At 37.6% G+C, this 26,547-nt stretch overlaps 1 protein-coding gene across 15 annotated transcripts in view; it reads right to left on the bottom strand.

Moving 5' to 3' along the window:
• MTMR3 (myotubularin related protein 3) overlaps positions 1–26,547 on the bottom strand; it is a 141,186-nt gene that overhangs the window by 52,331 nt on the left and 62,308 nt on the right. For 11 of the 15 annotated variants that reach the window (XM_038575621.1, XM_038575607.1, XM_038575617.1 and 8 more), the window contains exons 2-3: positions 7,747–7,799; positions 1,971–2,055 (exon numbers count right to left, since the gene is read on the bottom strand). In XM_038575621.1, coding sequence (XP_038431549.1) covers positions 1,971–1,973 — 3 coding nt within the window. In that variant the 5' untranslated portion in view covers positions 1,974–2,055; positions 7,747–7,799. Of the gene's footprint in view, positions 1–1,970; positions 2,056–7,746; positions 7,800–13,705; positions 13,867–20,378; positions 20,415–26,547 lie in introns of all 15 variants that reach the window. The other 4 variants (XM_038575608.1, XM_038575614.1, XM_038575609.1 and 1 more) reach the window with 2 other exon arrangements.

Genomic DNA, 26,547 nt, shown 5'->3' with positions numbered 1-26,547 from the left:
TAATTAAATCGATGGTTCAGCAACTTGCGAAATGTTATATAGCTAGTAAAATGAACATTAGGAATCCAATGAATCAACATGGAAAAAAATGTTTAATTCTTTTAGTGAAATAAGCAAAATAGAAATTTAATTATGGGGATCCCTGGGTGGCGCAGCGGTTTGGCGCCTGCCTTTGGCCCAGGGCGCGATCCTGGAGACCCGGGATCGGATCCCACATCGGGCTCCCGGTGCATGGAGCCTGCTTCTCCCTCTGCCTGTGTCTCTGCCTCTCTCTCTCTCTGTGACTATCATGAATAAATAAATAAAATCTTTTAAAAAAAAAAAAAAAGAAATTTAATTATGCTTTAATTCCAACTACATAAAGTATACATATAGACATGAACCAGAGAGAAAGGAATACAATCATGGGTTTTGGTGGTAGAATTATCAATGAGTATTTATAAAAACTTGTTATGTTACTTTATGAGAAATTGGAAAAAAAAAAAAAAAAAAAGACACATGGCCATACTGCTCCCCAGATAACACAAAAAAGAATCTCAAGAATACACCAGAAGAGTATCTGCAGGACACCAACAGAGACCCCAACAGCACCAGGACGAGGACCATGTTGCTAGCTAGCTACATGGTATACAATAAAAGCCCCTCAGTACAGAATAGAGCTGCTTTTATAAATATAAGCCTGTTGTTATTCATTAGCACTGGTATTCATTACATACAAATATTAAGCAAACACTTTTTCAATTCATTAAAAACTCTACAGGAAAACCAATAAAATAAAATGTAGTCTAGAAAAATAATATTAAAAGTTCATCAATGTTCAGATATAGGATATATCAAAAAGTTGTTATAGCCTAAGAAAAAATTGGCCTAGCTTCAAAATGAAAGCAATTACTTCTCTCCTTCTTTCAGTCTGACATTTCTGCACAGCTAGTTTTTCTGTTGTGTTTTAGTTTGTTTTTAATTTTGAAAAGCATTTTCCACCCATATCCTTAATGAAGCTTGAAATTAACATGGCCTTTTCAATTCTTTCTTTGTGCATCAGAATGAAACAGAATTTGGATCTAGGAAACAAAACAAGGTAGAAGCAGGACAATGCTACAGGACACCGTTTCTTTTTTAAGCCTTGAAGCACTGTTTACATATTCTCAGAATTGATAGAAATGTGGTTGGATCATTGCTCCATCTTCTCTGCTTGGACTGGCCCTAAATGGCCCACAAGTCACTGAAATGTCCAGTTGCTCTTTTCAGTGAAAGATGTAGGTAGGGAGTGTGCAAAACTGCTTCACCTTTGTTGGGATAAAAACAGTGCCTTAAATAGACCAAAATGCGAAGGCAGGGATTTATTTCTATCCAGAAAGGTGAAATCCTAAAGAATATGTGTATGACCAATACAATTGGTCTACAATTCTTCTACAAACACACCAAACACACACAGTTTTCACGTCATCTTGCTTCCTAGAAAAGGATTAAGAAATCTAAAATCCAGGCAGCCCAGGTGGCTCAGCAGTTTAGCGCTGCCTTCAGCCCAGGGCGTTATCCTGGGGACCCGGGATCAAGTCCCACATTGGGCTCCCTGCATGGAGCCTGTTTCTCCCTCTGCCTGTGTCTCAGGCTCTCTCTCTCTCTGTCTCTCATGAATGAAAGAAAGAAGAAAAGGAAAAGGAAAAGGAAAAGGAAAAGGAAAAGGAAAGAAGAAAGAAAATCTAAAATCCAAGAACCATGAATTTTAGTCTTTACTCCACTTATTACCTGACTGAAAAGAGACCATATCTAATCCATAGGATCATATAAAAATAAACTGTTCTAATTCATTATTAAGTAAACAATAAAAGAAAGGTAACAAGAAGAGAGTTCAAGAAAAGAAAAGTAAAATGATTTACAAAAACAAAAATGTATGGCCCCATTTAGTGTTCCACTTCATTTCAGGATAAAGTTCAATTCCAGTTTTCTTGTGATTTCTTTTCACTTACCATGACAGGAGGCCCAGATTAGGAGGAGAAATCCCCGTCCCTTCTTCAGTGTCTGGCAAGGCTTTTCTTTCTTTTACGCCTGGATCTTTAAAAAGAAAACAAAGAAATAAAAGGACAAAATTGGCAATTTTCCCCCTAACCTGGCCATATTCTAATTAAAGAACTACATATATATGGACCTGCAGACCTGACCAGAGTCGGCCAAGAACAAGTTAAATATCACCCAGCCAATTTCCACTAGTTAAATCCAAAATCCACAACACCTTTGCGAAAGTACTGAAATATACATATATAGTTTAAAAGTTAAGTTTCATGTGATATAAATTGTAGCTCAATTTTAAAAAATGTAATTAGGGGTGCCTGGCTGACTCAGTTGATGGAGCATGCAACTCTTAATCTCAGGATTACGGGTTCGAGCCTTACATTGGGTGTAGAGATTACTTAAAAATAAAATCCTTCAAAAAATAAAAAGAATTTTTAAAAATGTAAAGACTGTACATATAATCAAACTTCATAAAACACTAAAAATAATCTTAGAGTAAAAAAGTTATGGGACAAATCCAGCAGCAACGAGCATTCTAAGCATCTATAGCATAGTCTCTAAAGACTAATTTCCACTGCAACTTGGTAGAAGTGTTAATGTTCTGTTATTTATTTTTTTTTGAAGATTTTATTTATTTATTCATAGAGATGCAGGAAGAGAGAGAGAGAGAGGCAGAGACACAAGCAGGCTCCATGCAGAGAGCCTGACGTGGGACTCGATCCAGGGTCTCCAGATCATGCCCTGGGCTGCAGGCAGTGCTAAACCGCTGCGCCACCGGGGCTGCCCAATGTTCTGTAATTTAAAAGGTTAAAATAAAAATATGCATAAGCATTATTTGTACTAATTCCAAAGCATGTTCACATGCACAGAAAAATCATACAGGAATTTTTATCATTGATAAAGTTACCCTTCTAAGAAAGAGAAGTGAGAATGGGGACTTTTAGTTTTTATACTTTTAGAATTACTTTACATTTGTAATTAGGAAAATAAATTTTACAAAGTTTTTTAAATTTTTTAAAAAATCTTTAAAATATTTTTTAAGATTTTTTTTTAAAGGTTTTATTTATTCAGGAGAAACATACAGAGAGAGGCAGAGACATAGGCAGAGGGTGAAGCAGGCTACCTGCAGGGAGCCTGATGCAGAACTCAATCCCAGAACCCTGAGGTCACGACCTGAGCCAAAGGCAGACTCTCAACCACTGAGCCACCCAGGTGACCCTCAAAGTTTTTTTTAAAAAGAAACTCAGGGGATCCCTGGTGGCTCAGAGGTTTAGTGCCTGCCCTCGGCCCAGGGCGTGACCCTGGAGTCCCGAGATCGAGTCTCACATCAGGCTTCCTGTATGGAGCCTGCTTCTCCCTCTGTCTGTGTCTCTGCCTCTCTCTCTCTCTTTCTGTGTCTCTAATGAATACATAAATAAAATCTTTAAATAAATAATTCTCCTTCTGTGTCTCTGCCTCTCCGTGTGTCTCTAATGAATACATAAATAAAATCATAAATAAATAAAGTGAAACTCAATATTGCATAAAAGGTTTTCACTTAACCTAAGGCAGAGTGTGAGGATAATGACCTCAGTTTAAAAAACAACAAGAGATGTAGGGGTATACCTGGGTGGCTCAGTTAAGTGTCAGACTCTTGACTTTGGCTCAGGTCATGATCTCAGGGTCCTGAGATCAAGCCCCACGTCAGGCTCTGCGCCCTATGGGAAGTCTGCTTGAGGATTTTCTCTCTCCCCTTCTGCCTCTTCCCCCACTCCCATTCTCTATAATTAATTAATTAAAAAATAGTAAGAGGTATAGAGCAATGGCTCTATAGGCAAATGAGATATGAGTTCTGAGTCTGCAATATTACTAACTCTATGACCTTGAGAGCTGGGTTAGGTATGTTAATACCTGAGCCTCTGTTTCTTCATCTATAAATGAAAATTAACAATTGCATAAAAGAATTGCAAGGGTTAAAAAATAATGCATAGGTGTCCTTAGTATAGTTACTAGCATATAGAAATAAGCACCTTTTAAATCATTAACTAAGATATTCCGTTACATACAGAGAATTTGGATAGGATAGTTTCCACCACTGCCCTATTTTTAAAATACACACATACACACAAACACGTTGGTACATACACACAGTTAATTATTATTTTTGAACCATTTAAAAGAGAGCTGTAGGGCAACCTGGGTGGCTCAGATGGCTGCCTTCAGACCAGGTCATAATCTCAGGGTCCTGGGATCGAGCCCCATGTTGGTGGTCCCTGCTCAATGGGGAGTTTGCTTCTCCCTCTCCCCTCCTCTCATATTCTCTCTCTCTCTCTCAAATGAATAAATAATTTTTTTTTTTTAAAGGAGAATTGTAGTGGCACTTGGTGGCTCAGTCAGTTAAGCATCTTGGTCAGATCTCAGGGTCCTGAGACTTAGCCCTGCATTGGACTCTACACTCAGCACACTAGGTCTGCTTAAGATTCTCTGTCCCTCTGCCCCTCCCACCCTGCTCTCTCTTTAAAATAATAAATAAATATTTTTAAAAAAATAAGTAAGAGTTGTATACACCATATCTCTGTACTCCTTACTACTTCAGTATATACCTACTAAGAACAAAAATAGTAAGTACTAGATTTGAAATTTAGAAAGCTTACCATTAAAAAAAAAAAAAAAAAGCTTACCATTGATATAGTACATTAATCTACCTTGAATATTCCAATTTGGTCAACTTAACCAATTTTATCCCTCACAATAATTTTTTCCCTCAATAAAGGATCCAGTCTAGGATCACATACTGAATCTAGTTGTCCCATCTCTTTAGTGTCTCTTAATCTGGGACCCATGTTACACTAATTCAAATAATGTTTCCTGGCATCAAAATTAATTTCATAATCTGCCATCTTTCCCTCCAAACCTAGACCAAGTTTCTTAAGATGAGAATGTAACACTTTCAAAAAATGTTAACACTTTAATTCATTGTTTTGCAAATACAGGTCTTAGATGTCTTATCTCAAGTCAATGTTTCTAAAATTAAAAATCAAGATACATTTACATTATTATGCCAATGTAAAAATTAAACCTGCAGAGTCAAATAACACATTAGGCTTACATTTCTTTCTTTAAAGGTCTAATATGGGCCCACTGGGCCAAATAAAGGATATGATTCTTATTCTAAGCATCAGAGTCAAATGATTGCTCTTAAGATATGCATGAGAATTTGGACACTAGGATCTGCAGGCTTCTCTGGGCTCCATCATTAGTACCACCCCATAGATGTGACTTCTGAGAAAGAAAATATCAATCTTCCTAGTGAACAAAGTATCTCATCTTTCAGGCACCTGTAAAAGAGGAATTACCCAATTTCCTTCTCAGTAACTAACAGTAACAGTAACAGAAACTCAACCAAGTAAGATACTGAGCTACTCAGACTATAAGGTCACAGATTACATATAGCATATAAATCCTTCATTATACAGAAAGCAGGAAAAAAAACAGTACCCTGAATCAACAAGATTATAACTAATCTCTACTAAATTAAAAACTAAATAATTTCCTAAATTAAAGAGATGGCACAGGATTTATTCTTTCCCCTTATTCTCAAACACATACCTATACACACCACAAACAAAAATCCTACTTAAAATCAAATTATAGTGAGAAGTCCTGTATCCCAGGACTCTGGAAATGTCTGTGTGACCTGAAATTCAAATATGAGCATAGGTTTTGCCTTCAAGGTGTTCACTATTTTGTGAGGACAACAAACAGGTAAGTAGTAAGGCAGAGTGTAAACACAGAACTCCATGAGGATGCAAAAGACAGAAAAATAGATTCTGGTCTGGGTACCCACGGAAGGCTTTTTAGAACAACTGAGCTTTTTAATAGTTGAACCAGTCAGATTCTGAGCTACTGAGGCAGAGGAAACAGGAATGGCACAAGCAAAGAATGAGACCCCAAAAAAGGCATATTGAAAAGTCCTGAAGGGAAAGTAGGTCAATGTGGCTACAGCAAAAGATGTCCTAGGTGTATGGGAGAAATGGGTGATTAGTTGAAGGGGCTATGTTTAAAATCCACTTGTTGGGATGCCTGGGTGGCTCAGTGATTGAGCGTCTGCCCTTGGCTCAGGTCGTAATCCTGGGGTCCTGGGATTGAGTCCTGCATCAAGCTCTCTGCAGGGAACCTGCTTCTCCTGCCTATGTCTCTGCCTCTGCATCTCTCATGAATAAATAAAATCTTTAAAAAAAAAAAAAAAAGCCCACTTCAAGAGCTTAAAATACCACGCTAATGAGCCTGATCCTTATTTTGGAAGCAATGTCATGGTAAACATTGCAGAATAAGGTATTGATGTGGATCTAGAAAGTTAAAACTAAAGCAACAACTTCTCTTTTCAATAAAATTAGATTATAATTTCTTAAATGATAGAAACAAGAGGCAGTAATAAAGGCTGAAGTAGTCACAGATACATACAAGTCTATGAAAAGAAGAACAGTGATTAATAACCACACTGGAGGGATCCCTGGGTGGCGCAGCGGTTTGGCGCCTGCCTTTGGCCCAGGGCGCGATCCTGGAGACCCGGGATCGAATCCCACGTCGGGCTACCAGTGCATGGAGCCTGCTTCTCCCTCTGCCTATGTCTCTGCCTCTCTCTCTCTCTGTGTGTGACTATCATAAATAAATAAAAATTAAAAAAAAAAATAACCACACTGGAGATGAAATTAAATTTTTAAAACTTTTCTACTTAAATGTCACATTAGTACCACTAAGTCTAGTGATGAGGCCTTTTTATATAGATACATAACAATTTAAGGAAGCCCAAAACAAGAATCAAGTTTCAATTTAAAAGAATTCCATGTTATTTATTAAGAACGGTCTATTCTAACCAAAATATTGGGGCTATAACTCATTTTTTCTAAAGATTGTATTTTATTTATTCATGAAAGATACAGAGAGAGGCAGAGACATATGCAAAGGGAGAAGTAGGCTCCATGAAGGGAGCCCTATGTGGGACTCGATCCCAGGACTCCAGGGTCACGACCCGAGCCAAAGTCAGACGAGCGACCCAGGCGTCCTCATTTAATCTCAATGAGGCGTCTTCATTTAATCTCAACTTAAATACAAGTTTTCTTATTTATTTATTTATTTATTTATTTATTTATTTATTTATTTATTTATTTATTTATAAGATTTAATTTATTTATTCATGAGAGAGAGAGAGGCAGAGACACAGGCAGAGGGAGAAGCAAGCTCCACGCAGGGAGCCTGACGTGGGACTCGATCCCGGGACTCCAGGATCAGGCCGAGACACAGGCAGAGGGAGAAGCAAGCTCCATGCAGGGAGCCTGACGTGGGACTCGATCCCGGGACTCCAGGATCAGGCCAAGACACAGGCAGAGGGAGAAGCAAGCTCCATGCAGGGAGCCTGACGTGGGACTTGATCCCGGGACTCCAGGATCAGGCCCTGGGCTGAAGGCAGCGCTAAACCACTGAGCCACCCGGGCTGCCCCAAATACAAGTTTTCAAGTACAGTATACTTTATTATGGCAAATTGTATATGGAAAAAAAATCTGCATTGAGCCCTAGTTTAAAAAAAAAAAAAACATATTTAGAGATTTAACATTAAAGTGAACATATAAAAACTCATCTAAATAATTATGTACGCAGACAAACAGAACCCCCACAAATTACTGTAAATTAGTTTTTGCTACTCAAAACAGCATGGGGGTTGGCGGGGGGTGGGGAAGAATATAGCAAACTTACCAAGTGAAGTTTGTCCCAAGAACTTTCTCTATTAGAAGGTTTCACAAGACAATCTGCAAAAGAAAAACCAGTAGTTTATAAATATCCTAAGAATCAAGTTAAGCTACTTAGATTTCCCCACAAGACTTTATGAGTCAAAATGCTGTGACTTGATATATTATTTTTTAAATTGTTACAATGTTGACTATTTAGTCAACAACAGATTTTAGAATGTTTAATTGTCCAAAATGCCTAGTCAGGCCTCACCATGCCTTTAGAAACTACAGAACAGAAAGAACTTTCCAGGAACCCACACATACTCCTATTTAAGAGTTTTTCTCAATCAATCATCATTTCTGATAGTTTCTCAACTAAGCCTCTGCCACTATATGAACCAGTACTTTAAAAAACAAAGATCAGAGATCTAGACTTGGACTTGGTAACATAAGATATTTTGTACAACTGGCTTCTACCAAGGGATCTTTCATGTGTAAGGGGAAAAGTTGGGCAGAAAAGTATAATCTAAACACAAAGAATTCTTGTCATAACTATGCAACAATCTGACATTTACAGATAGATAAAAGACCCAATTGACCAGATTTGGGTCTTTGATTTTTTCAAAGATGTATTTATTTGAGAGCAAGAGCAAAAAGGGGGGGGGGTTTGCAGAGAGAGAGAAAAAGAGAATCTCAAGTAGACTCCTCATGGAGCACCAACTGAGCCACCCAAGTGCTCTAGAACCTGATTCCTCTGTTATGATTTCTCTCAGTATTTGTAGACAACTCATTCTTTTGGGCTATTACATGACATGAAGTCACATAAATAAAACTGTATTAAATATTAAAATCCTAAAATTAAGGAGTTAATATAGCATATTACATCCATAACTTTCAGAAAAAATTTTTCACTAAGAACCATAAAAGTAAAAAAAATAAAAAATAAAAATAAAAGAACCATAAAAGTAGGCTAAATATGCAATAACAAAGTGTTTTTAACCATTTTACAAGTAGAATTTTCGTCTCCTAGTAACTTTTCATTTAAATTTTATAACTCAGGGGTCATATTAACCACCTACTATATTGGAAATAAAGCTATTCATAATTTACAACTTGAGATACAAACTGTATTAAGTATCAAGTTTAGTCTTACAGAGTTTTATTTTATTTATTCATTCATTCATTCATTCATTCATAAGAGGTATATAGAGAGAGGCAGAAACACAGGCAGAGGGAAAAGCAGGCTCCCTGTGGGAAGCCTGAGCAGGACTGATCCCAGGAGCCTACAATCACAACCCGAGCCAAATGCAGATGCTCAACCACTGAGCAACCCAGGTGCCCCAGTCTTAATATATTTAAAAGGTACAACACAATACAGAAGAAAATTTGGAGGTCTGTAAATCTGCAGGACCTTTTCTTACTAGACTATAATTTTTGCTGAGCACTTGAATCCTGAAATACATATTAGTTTTTATTCCTTTTAAGTTATATCAGTAGGTATATATTATCTATGATTTTTACTTTAAAATAATAATGAGGAATCCCTGGGTGGCGCAGTGGTTTGGCGCCTGTCTTTGGCCCAGGGCGCGATCCTGGAGACCCGGGATCAAATCCCACATCGGGCTCCCGGTACATGGAGCCTGCTTCTCCCTCTGCCTACGTCTCTGCCTCTCTCTCTTTCTCTCTCTGTGACTATCATAAATAAATATTAAAAAATAATAATAAAATAAAATAAAATAATGAATCATTTGGTAAAAATAAGATATGCTCAGTCTCTGCTTCAAGAAAAAAAATCAAAACATAAAATAATGTATGTGAAGATACATTTTCCTTAAAAAGTATTACAAACAAAAAATGATAAAACATAGCTCATTGTAACTCAGAAAGTAACAAGGTTAACCGTCCAATGACATGCATGTGCTCAGAGTTCAGAGAAGGGACAGTGAAGGGAGACTTCACAGCAGATGAAGAATTTCAACCAGGTTTTATAGACTGGATGGGACCTAAATAAAGAGAAGGAAAGGACCCGAATAATTCAAGAGAGAACGGCTATGAATACCACAGTAGGAAGAAAATGGGGCATTTTTGAGAAATAGAGATCAGAATATCAAGAGAGTGTTCAAGAAGAGAAGACTAGAGAGGCAGGACACAACGGTAGGCCTTCAATAGCAGGCTAAGGAGTCAGATTTAATTCAGTGGTGTGAGATCAAGAGCTTTAGAAGTAGGAAAATAATAACATGAAAGTGATGGTGTTAAACTATAGCAAGGAACATATAGAATGGTCTAGAGGGGAAAACTGAGTTAGGATATTCCTGGACTAGTAGTTCAGATATGAAATGCTAACAGCTTAATATCTCAACTATAGCAAAAATGCAGAGGAAGACATCAAAGCGAGTAAAAGCATTAATTTTTAGTAACTGATTAGAAATGGGGGGAAAAAAGAGTCTGAGCAAGTGTCAAAGATAACTGCAAAATCTTATGGCTTGTGGTGAGTGGACAAAGGACATTATCATTAAAAAATGAAAGGTGGGACTCCTAGCTGGCTCCGTCAGAAAAGCATGTAACTCTTGATCTCAGGGTCATGAGCTTGAGTCCCATATTGGGTACAGAGATTACTTAAAAGTAAATAAAATGGTTTTAAAAAATGAAAGGTAGCTCCAAGGAAGCAATGTTAAGGAGACATATACCCAGCAAGTAGGGGGGGTGGGAGGGATTAAATTCAAGAGACAGGTCAAGCCTAGGGGTAATAATAAATTGATTTAATTCAAGGTGCTAAATTGAATTTAAGGAAATCACTGTATCTACTATAAAAATCATGACATGTTTTAAATTACTTGATAATTTATCTGTCAAACATATGAGAAGTCCATCAATACAGAAACGTTTGTGTAAAGTTTTCACAGGTGTAAAGTTCCAAGAGATGGATCAAACAACAGGCAGTTTGAACAAAAAAAGTTCAGGCAGCTCTGCTTCAATACTGGCAATGACTCTTCTTTCCAATAACCACAAACTACTTGGCTGGAAACAAGGATGTCATTGTGAAACACTGTCAACAACAACAAAAAACTGCCCACACCTCTTAGGACTATTTGCTAGATAAAGGCCATGCAAAGGTAAGTCTGAAAGAAGCTCTCTGGTGCCATAAGCTACCTTCCAATGAGAGCAGGATACAGTCATATATACACATACCTCACAGAGTAAGAGCAGTTAGGTTTGGGCTACCCTAAATATATACCGAATATATTCAAATAAGTACCATACCGGCTTCAACAAGGCAAAGAGAATTTGGGCCATTTGTATAATAAAATAATTCAAACTACAAACACTAATCAGATTGAATCAATTCATGAGGAAAACTAAGACTCAGGCCAGGCATTTTAAAATGTTGGGTGGGGGATGGTAAACACAGGTGGCAGCCCTTTTTTGTCTAGTGTACATTTTAACTTTAAAAGGACAATGGACTGTTTTACATAGTCCTATCTCACTTTCAAATGCAAGGTAATTAAGAATTCAAAACTTTAAGAAGGCAACACTGAATAATTTAGAGGAATCTTTTATTTTCACTGTATGTAGAAGAAATGCCTTTTCTTACATATGCACTGCATATTAAGAAACAGATTCAGAGCAAAATTTGAGTGTGGAGGCAATATAAAACAATTCAGAGATGTTAAATTTTAAGTTCAACTGCCTCTACTTTAAGCAAACTTTTCGGTTTCTTCATGTTTCCTCATTTATGCCTAAAAACCTTTCAGATATCTGATAGATGACCTTCCCAAACTAGGACTCTGTGGCATGCTGGGTGGAATTATTCCATGGTGGGGAGATGATTTATCAGCTGAGTATTTTATTTATCGGCTGAGTAAAATTACTGTGGCTTGGTCTTACTCCTTGAATAGAAGTTCAAACCTCAGGTTTTCTAAAACCTTTGCTGCTGAAGTCAACTATAAATAAAACAGAAACAAAGAGTTCAAAAAGCATGGCTGCATTCACCTATCATGACAAGTTCACTGTGGTAGAGGTTCATTTATTTGATAAATATTTAGAGGTGGTAGGCACTATTCTAGGCACTAGGAATGATGCAGCAATCAACAAAACAAAGTTCCTATCCTTAAACAAGCTGCAATTCTAGTGTCAACTGTAATATTCTCACATGGCTGCATGCCCACAGTGTGACTTTTCTCCCATACGTATTAAGTCCATGCTTTGAAAAAGGAAAAATAAATATAAATTTGAATCAGTGACCTCATTCAGTGAAATCTCTAAACAAGATGATGAGAAAGACTCTATATGTCTTTTCTACCCCTTTTGGAAACACTAATGTCTGTGAGTTTTGCGGGATCCAGGCGCAAATTCATGATCCGTGTGCATTCCTCTGCCAGCTGTAGAACACAGATAAGCAGCTAAAATATTATCATTTCCTAACCAAAAAACAACCATCTTCTCCTTGAAAAACAAAAACGCAGTAAGTTCCAGAACTGTCACTTACCCCATGTTATAATCACATTTCTGTATCAAAGAGCCTTTCACTGATAGTAAGTCTCTTAAACAAGCAACACTTAAGATAATGTTCAAAATAATAATAAAAAAAAGCTTTGTTTCAATATATAACCACCAAAGATCAATCTTGTATAATCTGTCACTACACTAGTGGTACACAGTATAGTTCATTTTATATTCTATATATATATGTACATGTATATATGTATATATATGGTTGTTTGGGTGGGGTTAAAGGTGGGATAAAACTCTGAATACATTTCTCAAAGGAAGCTCTGCAATACACAGAATTTCAAACAGTTGGGTTGGTGATCAATACTTAAGATCATCTGTTGGCATTTAAGTGGCTGAAACACTGACAGCTGCTTTCCCAAAAGGGAACCCCAGAATGTGAGAGACCAAAAGCAAAGTAATTGTGCTCTAGAATTCTTAGACATCAAAGTTTAGCTGCACTTCAGATAGATGTTACTGCTTTTCCCATCTCAAGTAGGCAAAAGGAAGCCACAACCATGTTCTCAGAAAAGATTAACTGTGATCAAGCCGATTTTAGCAAATTTGATTTAATACCTTTTTTTTTTATTTTTTATTTATTTATGATAGTCACAGAGAGAGAGAGAGAGGCAGAGACACAGGCAGAGGGAGAAGCAGGCTCCATGCACCGAGAGCCCGATGTGGGATTCGATCCCGGGTCTCCAGGATCGCGCCCTGGGCCAAAGGCAGGCGCTAAACCACTGCGCCACCCAGGGATCCCAACACCTTTTTTTTTAAGATTTTTATTTATTTATTTATTCATTTGAGGCACAGAGAGGGAGGGGGAGGGGGAGGGGGAGGGAGAGGGAGAGGGAGAGGGAGAGAGAGAGAGAGAGAGAGAGAGAGAGAGAGAGAGGCAGAGACACAGACGGAGAAGCAGGCTCCATGCAGGAGCACGATGTGGGACTCGATCCCGGGTCTCCAGGATCAGCCCCGGGCTGAAGGCGGCGCTAAACCACTGAGCTACCCGGGCTGCCCAATTTATACCTTTTTAAAAATATTTTATTTATTTGACAGAGAAAGTGAGAGCACAAGCAGGGGAAGTGGCAGAAGGAAAGGGAAAGCAGACTCCACGCTGACTAGGGAGCCAAACTTGAAGTTCGATCCGCCCAACCCTGGGATCATGATCTGAACCTAAGGCAGACGATTAACCAACTGAGGACTGAACCACCCAGGAATCCCTTATTTGTACCTTTTAAAATCATTTAACGTACAAGTATCTTCCTTTTAAATTTAATCCTTACACAACAGGGGAGGAAAGGAGGGGCAGGGGTACATAAATCGTACATGACGTCTTGGTGAAGATATTTTCTGATGGTGACCAGCAAAGATTAAAACCATGGATCCAAAAAAAATAAAAATAAAAATAAAAATAAAAATAAAAATAAAAATAGAAATAGAAATAGAAATAAAAATAAAAATAAAAATAAAAATAAAACCATGGATCACAATGGCACCTGGGTGGCTCAGTCAGATAAGCGACCAACTCTTGGCTTCGGCTCAGGTCATGATCTCATGGGTCTTGAGATCAGGCCCCACTTCAGTTCGGTGTTCAGTAAGAGTCTGCTTGAAGGTCCTCTCCCTCTGTCCTGTCCCCAACTCACATTTGCAGCATTCTCTAAAATAAATAAATATACCTTTAAAAAAGAATGGTGAATCACATGCAATCTTCTAAAAAGGGGAACAATTATAATTTTAAGAATGTAAAGATTTGGGGTGCCTGGATGGCTCAGTAGGTTAAGCGTCTGCCTTTGGCTCAAGTCATGATCCCAATGTCCTGGGATCAAGCCCCATATCCCACTTCTTGCTCAGCAGGGAAGCTCCTTCTTCCTCTTCCTCTCTCTCTCTCTCTGCCTGCTGCTCCCCCCCCTGCTTGTGCTCTGTCAAATAAATAAATAAAATCTTTCTTTTTAAAGATTTAGTGTTCTGACTTGCTCTTTATAATTACTTCTATAACAGAACACATTCACTTCATACTACTCAGATAAATTATTAATAGGATTGTAAGGAATTTCTATGTATAATTTGTAATATAATTTTCTGACTTGGTCTCCATGAGACATCACATGGTAGGCATCATTTTACTACTGAAATCAAGAATTTAAAATCTAATTTTAGGGGCGCCTAGGTGACTCAGTAGGTTAAGCATCTGCCTTTGGCTCAGGTCATGATCCATAGGGCTCTCTGCTAGGTGGGGGGCCTGCTTCTCCCTCACTTGTGCTCTCTGTTGCTATCTCTCTCTCTCTCTCTCAAATAAATAAAATCTTTAAAAAAAATAATAAAACACAATCTAATTTTATAAGGCAGTATTTAAGTTCATCATCTTAAATGAAACATTCCCTATCTCCTAAGAAAGAAAAAAAACCCTTAAATTTAACAGAAAATAGAAGAAATACTTAAGTCTGGGAGCTTAAGAAAAGAGGATAGATAATCCAAGTATTCGAATAACTAGAAATGAACTGAATTTTTAAAGCCAAGTGGATCATTTTATCTAAGTACCAGAGGGTAGTTCAATATTTATAATCACTATGGAAAGATCAGAAAGACTAGCTGCAATGTCGGAAAAGCGTTTCCTGACTTTTGCTTCTTTGACTAGTTCTGAGGTCTATCTTTGGGAATTTGACATAAAGTAAATTCCTGCACACTCATATTAATGCCCTGCTCCTTGCTCCCAGTTAACCTGTGATAAAGAAGAAAGTAAACTTTGTTTCCCCTTGCATCCCTCCTTTCTTCTCCCCTACCTTGCCCCAAATCGGAAGTCAACATTCTATTAAAAAAAAAAAAAAAAAAAAAGAGGGGCACCTGTGGGTAGCTTAGGCGGTTAAGCATTAAGCATCCTCTGCCTTTGGCTCAGGTCATGACCCTAGGGGTCCTAGGATCAAGCCCCATGTTGGACTCCCCACTCAGTGGAGACTCTGCTTCTCCTTCTCCCTCTGTTCCTCTGCTCATGCTGCCTCTCAAGTAAAATCTTTAAAAAAATAATAATAAAAAGAAATAGAAAAAGAAAGAAAAAACATTCCTACTCCAGAAATCCATAGCTCATCATGGAAATTTAAATTTTCCTAATTATAATTTTCCCCCTTAAGGTATTTAGTATGATTATCTCTTACCATGAATTGTAGACTCTGTCCCTGCTTCCTACTGTCCAAAGAATAAAACTTTAACTGCATTTTTTGGGACAAAACCCCTAAATGACCAATCCCTATGAAGACAAAGAGTTTTATAATAGGGTCTCAAAAAGTTTTTAGAAGTTTAAATTATGAACTCCTATTTCTTATGTACTCAATAGAAAAAGAAAACTAATCAAATGAGGTAGCAAAAACCAAAAATGTAATTTTTTTAAAAAGGCAACTAAAAAACTAGGCAAAATTTAACACATCAGTGTCATTTTGAAACCTGCAGATTTACACTGCTTATTCTAATATGCTTTGCTTCAGGACCCTGACGTAAAGGAACAAAAATAGAATCTCCAAACCCCACCCTTTTTACAACAACCCTCCCCACTCACAGCTGCATAAGGGGTTTCTTTTCTAGAAAGACAACTTAATTTGAAGGTCAGTTTACCATGGGAACTCAATAGTGTGCCCATGTAGAAATGAGCATGATTCTTCTGTTTTGCCAAAGTACTTAAGACGTTTAACACCAATTCTAGGAAAAGTGAAAGTAAACTACATTCTTCCAAAAAATACCTATCAGTGTCCCAAACCCAGCTATCTGCATATTGCTCATTAGTATATTAATATAATATTTAGGAATGTTCCTCTCCCATTCTGTAAACAGACTGTCCAAGCTTCTGGTTCTCTCCACTCAGTTTTATGCAGAGTAAGAAACATCAAAATAAGGAGCCAGGGGTGCCTGTATGGCTCAAGCAGTTAAGGGTCTGCCATTGGCTCAGGTCATGATCTCGGGACACTGGGATGGAGCCCTGCGGTGGGCATCATGTTCAGTGGGGAGTCTGGTTTGCCCTCTCCCTCTGCCCCTCCCCCTGCTCATGCTCTCTCACACTCTCTAATAAATAAAATATTTTCTTAAAAATGGACAAGGAGGGGCAGCCCGGGGGGCTCAGCGGTTTAGTGCCTGCCTTCGGCCCGGGGCATGATCCTGGGGACCCAGAATCGAGTCCCACGTCGGGCTCCCAGGATGGAGCCTGCTTCTCCCTCTGCCTGTGTCTCGGACTCACTCTCTGTCTCTCTCAAGAATAAAAATCTTTAAAAAATAATAATTGAATGAATGAATGAACGAATAAATAAATAAATAAATAAATAAATAAATACAAGTAACAGAAACCTGAATGAAAATGCAAATCCATCTTTTATGCATACACTTAATGAAAAAACAGATTTGAATTTTTAGTTGCCATATTCACAATTAAAAACTGTCCAAATCCAGCTAGCCAACAGGTACACTCAAGAGGAGAGAGACAAAATTCAAGTAATAGAGACTGTGTGCAATAAAAGAATCAATCTTCTACTGGCCTAGTTCAAATTAATATTCTGGCAATTAGGTAGGGGGCTACTCATATTTTTGAAAGCAAGCCAATAAAAACCCAGTAACATCCAGTAACCACGCACTACACTGCAGGCTCTGTTTAAAATGGCAAGTTCAAATACCTACTCTTTTGAAGCAGTTCTCCATTATTAAATAGCCAAAATACCAAAAATTGTCTCGACCAGAACACCATTTTCTTAAGACTATCCTTTTAGGGATACCTGGGTGGCTCAGTGGTTGAGTGTCTGCCTTTGGCTCAGTCAAGATCACGGGATCAAGTCCCACATCGGGTTCCCCGCGGGGAACCTGTTTCTCCCTCTGCCTATGTCTTTGCCTCTCTGTGTCTCTCATGAATTAAAAACAAAAAGACCATCCTTTAGACCATACAAAAGACTCACTCACTCTTTTAAATTAGTAACATCTATCTCATGTAAACAGAGAGAAACATGTGATTACCACCTAAATATATACAAGAAGGGAAAAAAAACTTTTCCAGCTAAAGTCAAGAAGTAGAATTCATCAACATGCTTTAAAGAAAAGGAAGGCAAAGGTACTACGTTAAACCAGGGCTAATAAGAAATAAGCTGTGAAGCAAAAGGGACTTCTCCCTTTTTGTTTTTAAATAACTATATTTATTTTTTTTTTTAATTTTTATTTATTTATGATAGTCACATAGAGAGAGAGAGAGGCAGAGACACAAGCAGAGGGAGAAGCAGGCTCCATGCACCGGGAGCCTGACGTGGGATTCGATCCCGGGTCTCCAGGATCGCGCCCTGGGCCAAAGGCAGGCGCCAAACCGCTGCGCCACCCAGGGATCCCAAATAACTATATTTAAATAACCACTCCCAAACCTCAAGTCATGGATTCATAATGAAGACAAAAACTAAATTTTGAATTAAAAAAAATTCTTAAGCTATCATTTTGCTTTTAACCCATTAAAGGAGAGCAGGGGTAATAAAAAAGCATACTGGCTTAAATTACTATTCATACTAAACATTAAAATATCGGTAAAATTTTTTTAAATAAAATATTGGAGCAGCCCAGGTGGCGCAACGGTTTAGCACCGCCTGCAGCCTGAGGTGTGATCCTGGCGATCCGGGATCAAGTCCCACGTCAGGTTCCCTGCATGGAGCCTGCTTCTCCCTCTGCCTGTGTCTCTGCGCCTCTCTCTCTCTCTGTCTCAATAAATAAATAAATAAATAAATAAATAAATAAATAAATAAATAAATAAATAAATAAATAATTGAAAATAAAATAAAATATTGGTAAAATATTCTCTAAAACAAGATAAAAAATTTCTCAAACACATAGCCTAATCTAAACCTATTCTGTACAAATTATGGAGTATTCCGAGTATATTGTTTATACATCACAAACTTAAGTACTATTCAATTCAGTATGAAAAAAATCAATCTACACAAATAATTAAAATTCTCAAGTTTCTAATAACCATGTAATCATAACTATTAAGAATAACATCACACCTCTAAGGTCAATCAATACCACTCATAAGTTTCTTGCATTTTTCAATCTGAAAATAGTTTGTCTGAGGAACTAATGTCTCGAAGAGGCAGAAAGAATAATGCATTTAACCACCTCTCTGGTAAACAACAGCAGGCCTATGACTGAACAACACATTGTGTACTACTGTTTTTGTTTTTTTTAAAGATTTTATATATTTATTTGACAGAGAGAGCACAAGCAGACAGAGGGAGAGGGAGAAGCAGGTCCCCCCCTCCCAAGCAGGGAGCCTGATATGGGGCTCCATCCCAGGACCCTGGGATCATGATCTAAGCCAAAGGCAGACACCCAACCAATTGAGCCACCAAGACACCCATTTTGGTTTTTTTTTTAAGATTTTATTTATTTGACAGAGAGAGAGCATGCACAAGCAGGGAGAGAAACAGAGGAGAGGGAGAAGCAGGCTCCCCACTGAGCAGAGAGCCTAAGTTGGGTCTCGATCCCAGGACTCTGGGATCATGACCCAAGCCAAAGGCAAACTCAACTGACAGAGCCACCCAGGTGCCCCCCCATACTACTGTTCTCAATCAGAACATTACATATGCTAAAATACAAAGAAATAAAAGACCTTAGAAAGAGCTTACATTTTTTTCTGTATGATTTACAGCCTCAATATTTAATCTAAGCCCTACATTCTATAGCATAGCTTTATTTTCAATTACCAGTGTTTCCATCACGTGGTATACAGACCATTGGCAGTACCTGAGATGACTTAAATGGAACACAAATACCTTTAAACAAAACAAAACAAAGCAGAACAAAACCCTGTATTTATGCTAATGAGCACTGAAAAGAACATTCTGCATTTTATTGACTCAGATGCCATCAAATTCAAAGCACACTATTAAATTTACAAACCACTAAGGAAAAAAAACTCCAACATGCCACTGATTTTAAGATGCATTCCCATTTAGCATTCAGATACAAAAAAAAAAAAAAAATCATGTAGGTAATCTATTAATGAGAGGTCTAGGCAATACAGTACTGTATGCTATTAAAAATCCTTCATATATAGAAATTCATAACTATCTTTCTTCGAGGTGTTTTATTGTCTCATTTTTTCTTCACAAGACTTATCTATTCAATACATTAAGTCTGAAATCATTCATAAGCAGACCTGACCAGGGCCACATGCAATTGTATCTAGTCCTTCCTCCAGACAAATGATAAACCTCTTTCTTTAAGGTTTCTGCTACCACCAGAGAGTTTTGGCATCTTCCCCAATCCCAAATGCAATTACTAGCAGTACCAGAGGGTACAGGGTTTCTTCTGTACTGTCATTGTAGTACATATGCTAACTCTACATATCATTAACAAAATCAGTTTCCATCCTCTCCCCCCTAACATTCCTTCTTCATACTCCATTGGAAATCTTGGTAGGCCTAGGATTTCAAGGCTAGCAATCATTTGGTATTTCCAGTAACAAGATCTGACAGCAATTCCTATTGTTTTCCCTGAAATGCTCAATTTCCATCTTTCCACTCTATACCACCAGTATCACCACCATATGGTCTAGCTAACTGCTGCTCAAATATTTGAATTAATTTAGACCTTAATTATCTCAGAATGAGTTACAACTGAAGTTACAATAGAATTGGTTCTGGTCAGTTACTCTTTTAACATCACCTGGCATATACAATCCCATCAATAGCAGTGTCACTAAAAAATCCCTGCTCAAAGAAAGTATGCCTTATGACATTTATATCCAGAATGAACAACCTGAAGCTGCCTTTAAATTTTCCAAGCATGATCTTTTGTCACTGCTATTACCTCTGCTGATTTACACTCATATGGCTTTATCTATTTGGGTAAATACTATGTATCCTTTAATTCTCCCTTGAAAACAAAGCTTTCACTGTGAAAGCTTCCCTGCAGAGTCCATGTGCACTTTCAATATAGCTCTATTTTATAATACTAAGTTTCATTATAATTATTTACATTTCATTCTGTTCTACTAGACAGACTATTATTTTTTCTCTAAGGTCATTTTCCTACTCAACAACAGAACCTAAGGGCCTTAAACTATGCGTTAATGAGAGGCACTACAATATAGCTTATTAAGGAAGATTATAGGTTCTGGAATCAAACTGTTTTGGAGGTGAATTTTGACTCTAAACTTACTTGCATCAGTTTGGGAAGTTCACGAAGTTTCCTCATCTGTAAAATGGAGATAACATTAGAAGAGAGTTACTGTGCTAGTATCTTCAAATCAAATGAAAACTAATTCTGACAAGGACGAGAAACATGCTCAATAATTACTTTCTGAATTAAAAAAAAAAAAGCAATTTAGGTAGATACAAGAAATTAACCATGGCCTTCTGTTTACTTACCTATTAAATAAATGTTTCAAGCACACTCACGTCCATTTAAGACCTCTATTTTCTAGTTCTTACTATAAATGCAACAGTTCTACCTGCCTGTTTTCATATAGAATAAGCCCTTAGAACTGGTTTATAAGTTTCCAATATGCATTATAAACCTTCAAAGTCCAAAATTTTAAAGTATGTGATTTTGCTAAAGCAAAAATTCTAGTTATAGGCATTGGAGACTTAAGAAAAAGAAGAAATCATTTAACTGAGTGAGCCAAGCAACATTAACCACTATTCTCTACACATTATCGATGAACTCTCAGGATACTATCCCTATATTTGCCAAGAGCTCGAGCAGCCCTCTCAACAACAAGCCCTTTCTCCAAAATGAGGCAGGCCCTTCCCTCTCAAACAACCAGGTCTCCCTCAAATGAGGATCTTACTCTTCCCCTCTAGGACATTCTATGTTCATTCCAAATTCCTTGCCATTGTTTGTTTCCTATACACAGGCTGGCCTCTTTTCTACCAATCAGATCATCAGACTTCATCTAATATTTAAGCCACTAAACTTTTACTGCATTTTTGTAGGTACACATTATTTAAATTTATTCTCTTTCATCCAATTCCACTTCTCCCCCTCCCCAAATACCTCTCCTTCCCTTTCTCCACTCTGAAAACACACATAGTCTGCAAGTTCCCTCAAGAGCTACTCAAAATGTTTTAATTAGTCAATGAAAGAATATTTAGTTCCCCTTAAGGGTTTTGGGATAGATTATAAAAAATTTTCTTGTAAGCAATTAAAAATAGTTATAGGTGATAATTCTCATGACAATCATGGGAAAACTAACATGCTTTCTGCTTTCACATTCCAATCAAAGTGAAAATAGGTAAAACATGATAATTAATAGTATACTGTCATTTGACTAACACATAAAGACTTCTTGAAGGAACTAGGAACTCAGTAATAGCTGCAGTTATTAGTCCTAAACTGGTATTAATAAAAATGCCACTTTTGGGGAGAAAAATGCCACTTTTGTATAAAATGAGGTTGGTTTTTGTACAGATAAACACTGCTTGAAGACAGGGATATGGAATATAAAAGTGACAACAAGAGGAAGGTGGTTTTAATCCTCTTTGATTTCTTTGAGGCCATCATATAAAAGCAGGAGTTCTTATGATCAAGCCATTTCTAAAAACTCCTTTTCAAAAAAAAATTTTTTTTTTATTTTTTCATGAGACACACAGAGAGAGAGAGGCAGAGACACAGGCAGAAGGAGAAACAGGCTCCTTGCAGGAAGCCTGATAAGAGATTCGATCCTAGGACCTCAGGATCATGCCCTGAGCCAAAGGCAGACGCTAAACCACTGAACCACCCAGGTGTCCCTAAAAAGTCCTTTTTACATTCCATTCTTTGTGTAATAATTTTGTCTCTCCCTGAAAACTGGATTCCTTCTGTCCTTTACTCAACTTCTCTTGAATAGATGAAGAGTAAATAGCTTCACAAATTGGTGAGACTACATAGTTTCTTCCAACTTGAAGTCGAGATAATTTTTCAGTCATATATATTTAACACTTTCTGATAACTGGCAAAGAATCTGAACAGTACTGCATCCACATGAAGAGTTAATTCTAGGCACCAGAAAGCAATGGTAACAATATTGGGCATGGTGGTTAGAAAAAACAAGACCAATTTTTTTAATGATGTTGGGTTTTTTTCTTTTTCTTTTTTTTTTTTTTTACAGTGACAGTAAGAATGGTGAGAGAGGAATGCCTGGGTGGTTCAGCGGTTTGGCACCTGCCTTTGGCCCAGGGTGTGATCCTGGAGACGTGGGATCGAGTCCCACATCAGGTTCCCCACATGGGGCCTGCTTCTCTCTCTGCCTATGTCTCTGCCTCTCTCCTACTCTGTGTCTCTCATGAATAAAAATATCTTTTAAAAAATAGTGAGAGAAAACACTGTCAATAGTATAATCTCAAATTAACGGGCCAAATGAGACCAATTGTTAAGGATATTTTAAGCAGGGACACCAGGGTGGCTCAGTCAGTCAAGTGTCCACCTTTGGCTCAGGTCATGATCTCTGTGTCCTGGGATCGAGCCTGGCATTCAGCTCCAGCTCAATTTTTCTCTCTCCCTCAGCCCCCTCCCCTCTGCCCATTCTCTCTCAAATAAATAAAATCTTTAAAAAAAAAAAAAAAGATGTTTTAAGCAACTAATTTTATTGAGCACTTCTCTACATGCCAGGCACTGTTTTAAAAGTATTATACATATTAAGTCAATTAAACCCATAATTCTATAAGGTCGTGACGATTATACTTTGAAAAACAGTTGAGGGGCACCCGGGTGGCTCAGTTGGTTAAGCACTCGACTCTTGATTTCAGCTCAGGCCATGATCTCAGGGTCATGACACCAAGCGTTTGGGCTCATGCTGAGCGTGAGGTCTGCGTAAGATTCTCTCCCTCTTCCTCTGCCCCTCTCCTCCCTCCCTCTCTTTTTTTTTTTTTTTTTTTTTTCCTCCCTCTCTTAAAACACATACACAGAGTTGAAAAAAGAGACATATAGAGAAGTAATTTTCCCAAGATTTTACCAGTTAAGAGGCCAGAATTCAAACCCAAGCATTCTGGCTCCACAGTTTACATTAAAAACATCTATGCCAATAGTGCCTTCTCCATTCAATAAGTTTATAAATATAGTAAAATTTGATGCTAACCCTAGTCCTCATAAAGCAACTCCAAATAAGGAGCCCTTGTACACTGAGAATATTTTTTTTTAAGATTTTTATTTATTTATTCATGAGACAGAAAGAGGCAGAGAGACACAGGCAGTGGGAGGAGAGGCAGGCTCCATGTAAGGAGCCCGATGTGGAACTCAATCCCAGGACTCCAGGACCACGCCTTGAGCCGAAGGCAGATGCTCAACCGCTGAGCCACCCTTCCCAAGAATATGTTTCTTATATACTACATGTGCTACTATATTTTTCATTTTTTTTATTTTTATTTTTTTAATTTATGATAGAGAGAGAGAGAGAGAGGCAGAGACATAGGCAGAAGCAGGCTCCATGCACCGGGAGCCCGACGTGGGATTTGATCCCGGGTCTCCAGGATCGCGCCCTGGGCCAAAGGCAGGCGCTAAACCGCTGTGCCACCCAGGGATCCCTACTATATTTTTCAAAGAACATTATGGCTTTAAGTTTCATTTTCCCACAAACTAAAGATTTTCATCAGTGTTTTATCATCCACTGTTGCAAGAATGCTACTTGACACTTCCTAAAAATCTTTATTCTTTACAACCTCTACTCCCTTGTCAAGATAATTCTGAACTCTAATTCCATCCTTCACGGGGCCGACAAGTCATCTGTGAAGTTAATGAGCATAACTCCCCATTTCATCATCTGTATCACACTTAAGAACATTATATAGTAGAAAGCATAATCCTAACCTCTTTATAAAACCATTTGTTATCTCTTATCTGACAGCAACCCACCAGTAACAATGAATAGGAACCTCTAATCTGCTCTGCACCATTTAGCAATACGACATATTTTCATCCCTTACAGAGGAAGATGCCACCAGACAACTAGAAGCTTTTGTAAAGTTAAAATATATCCACCGCTTCTGTCTGTTCCACAGACCTGTCTGCATCTTATTACTTTGTAGGACTGACTTTCAAAGCTATGGAGTTTGTAATTTCATAATCTTTAAATAAAATCATCACAAATTATTTTTTGGGTCAAATACCCCAAGATTTTTTGACTTTATTAAGGTATAACTGAAGTAAAACAAACTGTACATGTCTAAAGTGGGTTTTTTTTTTCAGTTTTTCTTTTTTCTGTGGTAAAATACACACAGTATCTACAATTTTAACCATTTAAAGTGTACAACTAAATAACCTTAAGTACATTCACACTGCTGTGCAATCATCACCACTATCCATTTCTAGAACTTTTTCATCATCCCTAACTTCCTTTTTATTTTTTTTTAAAGATTTTATTTATTTATTCATGAGAGACACAGAGTGAGAGAGGCAGAGACACAGGCAGAGATAGAAGCAGGCTCCATGCAGGGAGCCCGACACGGGACTCGATCCCAGGTCTCCAGGATCAGGCCCTGGGCTGAAGGCGGTGATAAACCGCTGAACCACCAAGGCTGCCCCCCCAACTTCCTTTTTAATGCTGAATAATACTCCATTGTAAGTATATACCACATTTTGTTTATACATTCATCCACTGACAGACATTTAAATTGTTTCTACCTTTTGGCTACTGTAAATAGTGCTGCTATGAATATTGGTGTACAAATATCTGTTAGTCCCCAATTTCACTTCTTTTGGGTAGATATCTAATTAAGAGTGTAACTGCTAGATCATATGGTAATTCCATGTTTAATTTTCGGAGGAACAACCACACTGTTTTCCCTCAACAGCTGTACCATTTTATATTCCCACCAGCAATACACCAGGGTTCTAATTTCTCCATATCCTCATCAACCCATTTCCACTTTTTTGATAATAGCCATCCTAATGGATGTGAAGTAATATCCCATGGTTTTGATTTGCATTTTCCTAACAACTAGTGATGTTGAGCATCTTTTCATGTGCTTACTATTTCTGTAACTTCTTTGAAGAAATGTCTATTTAAGTCTCTGCCCATTTTTTAGTTGGGTTGATTTTTGGTGTTGAGCTGTGTTTCTTTATATATCGTGGATAGTAATCCTTTAACAGATATATGGTTTGCAAACATTTTCTCCAATTCTCTGGGTGCCTTTTCACTCAAGAGTATACTTTGATGCACATTAAGTTTTTAACCTAGTTCGATTTATCTTTTTCTTTTGCTGCCTGTGTTTTTGATGTTAGATGCAAGAAATCATTGCCAAATCCAAATGCAATGCCGTGAAACTTTTCCTCTGTGTTTTCTTCCAACAGTTTTATAGTTTAAGCTCTTAAGTTTAGGTCTTTGATTCTTGATTACCCAGAAAATTTGAAAGCACAGAGATCATATTTCAAATCCAAAATTTTTTTATACTTTAAGTGTCAGGTAAGACTTAACAGAATCTGTGCTATAGAAATAGAGATACACCAGATGTTAATTTATGTCCTCTATGTAATTTTTAAACAACTGTAAACAGGTAAAATGATATAGCCATACAATGGAATACTATGCCCTTTCTAAGCATTGGAGTGGGTGAGTACTCCAGGTTGACCAAATTATAACCTATCTCCTGAATCACATGATCCAAAGAGAAAAAAATCAGAATCCTTCTCTTTTTGTGGTTGGTTGGCTTAATCTGGAGACATGTAACTCCTGATCTTGGGGTCCTGAGTTCAAGCCCCACAATGGGCATAAAGATTAGTTTTTTTTTAAAAATCCCTCTCTTCCTCCAGAATCATGGTTTCCAAATTGTGTGCTGAGGTACCTTGGGGGTACCTTTATATTCACAGGGGCACTAGAGAGACTTTAAAGTTTTTGAGAGAAACAGAAATAACTGACATATGTGAACCACACAAACAACTATCTGAGGTCATTCATAATTTCAAAATTAGCTCAAAAAACATTCCTTTCAATGTTTATGAAACAGGGGCTTTAAGCAAATTGCTATGATAAAAAAGCCAAGTATCATATAAAAGTCAGTGCCAAACAGGAAAAAAAGCTGGAATATCTAATCTGATTCTAGGGTTTGAAAATTGTATACTACCCAACAGGCACAAATATTAAAATTACAATGTTTTCTTTCAAATTATATATATATCAATTTTTCAAGTAGCTAAACTGTTAGGAAATAAACACTTAGGTTGTTTGGCCCTAACCACTTAACGAATGGAACTATTTCTACTTCTTTTGGTGGAAGGACAGAGTGGAAAATATTGCTGAGACACCAAGAGGAAGAAGAGACTCTGGACTGTACAGCCAGGAGAAGCTGGACAGAAATCACACCAAAGCTCAGAGAGATACAAAACTAGAATAACTAAGACACTGTACCCCCAATTC

The sequence above is a fragment of the Canis lupus genome, chromosome 26, assembly GCF_011100685.1.
Source record: "Canis lupus familiaris isolate Mischka breed German Shepherd chromosome 26, alternate assembly UU_Cfam_GSD_1.0, whole genome shotgun sequence".
NCBI lineage: Eukaryota > Metazoa > Chordata > Mammalia > Carnivora > Canidae > Canis > Canis lupus.
Note: the sequence above shows the minus strand (reverse complement) of the source record. Positions and strands in the feature narration are given on the sequence as shown.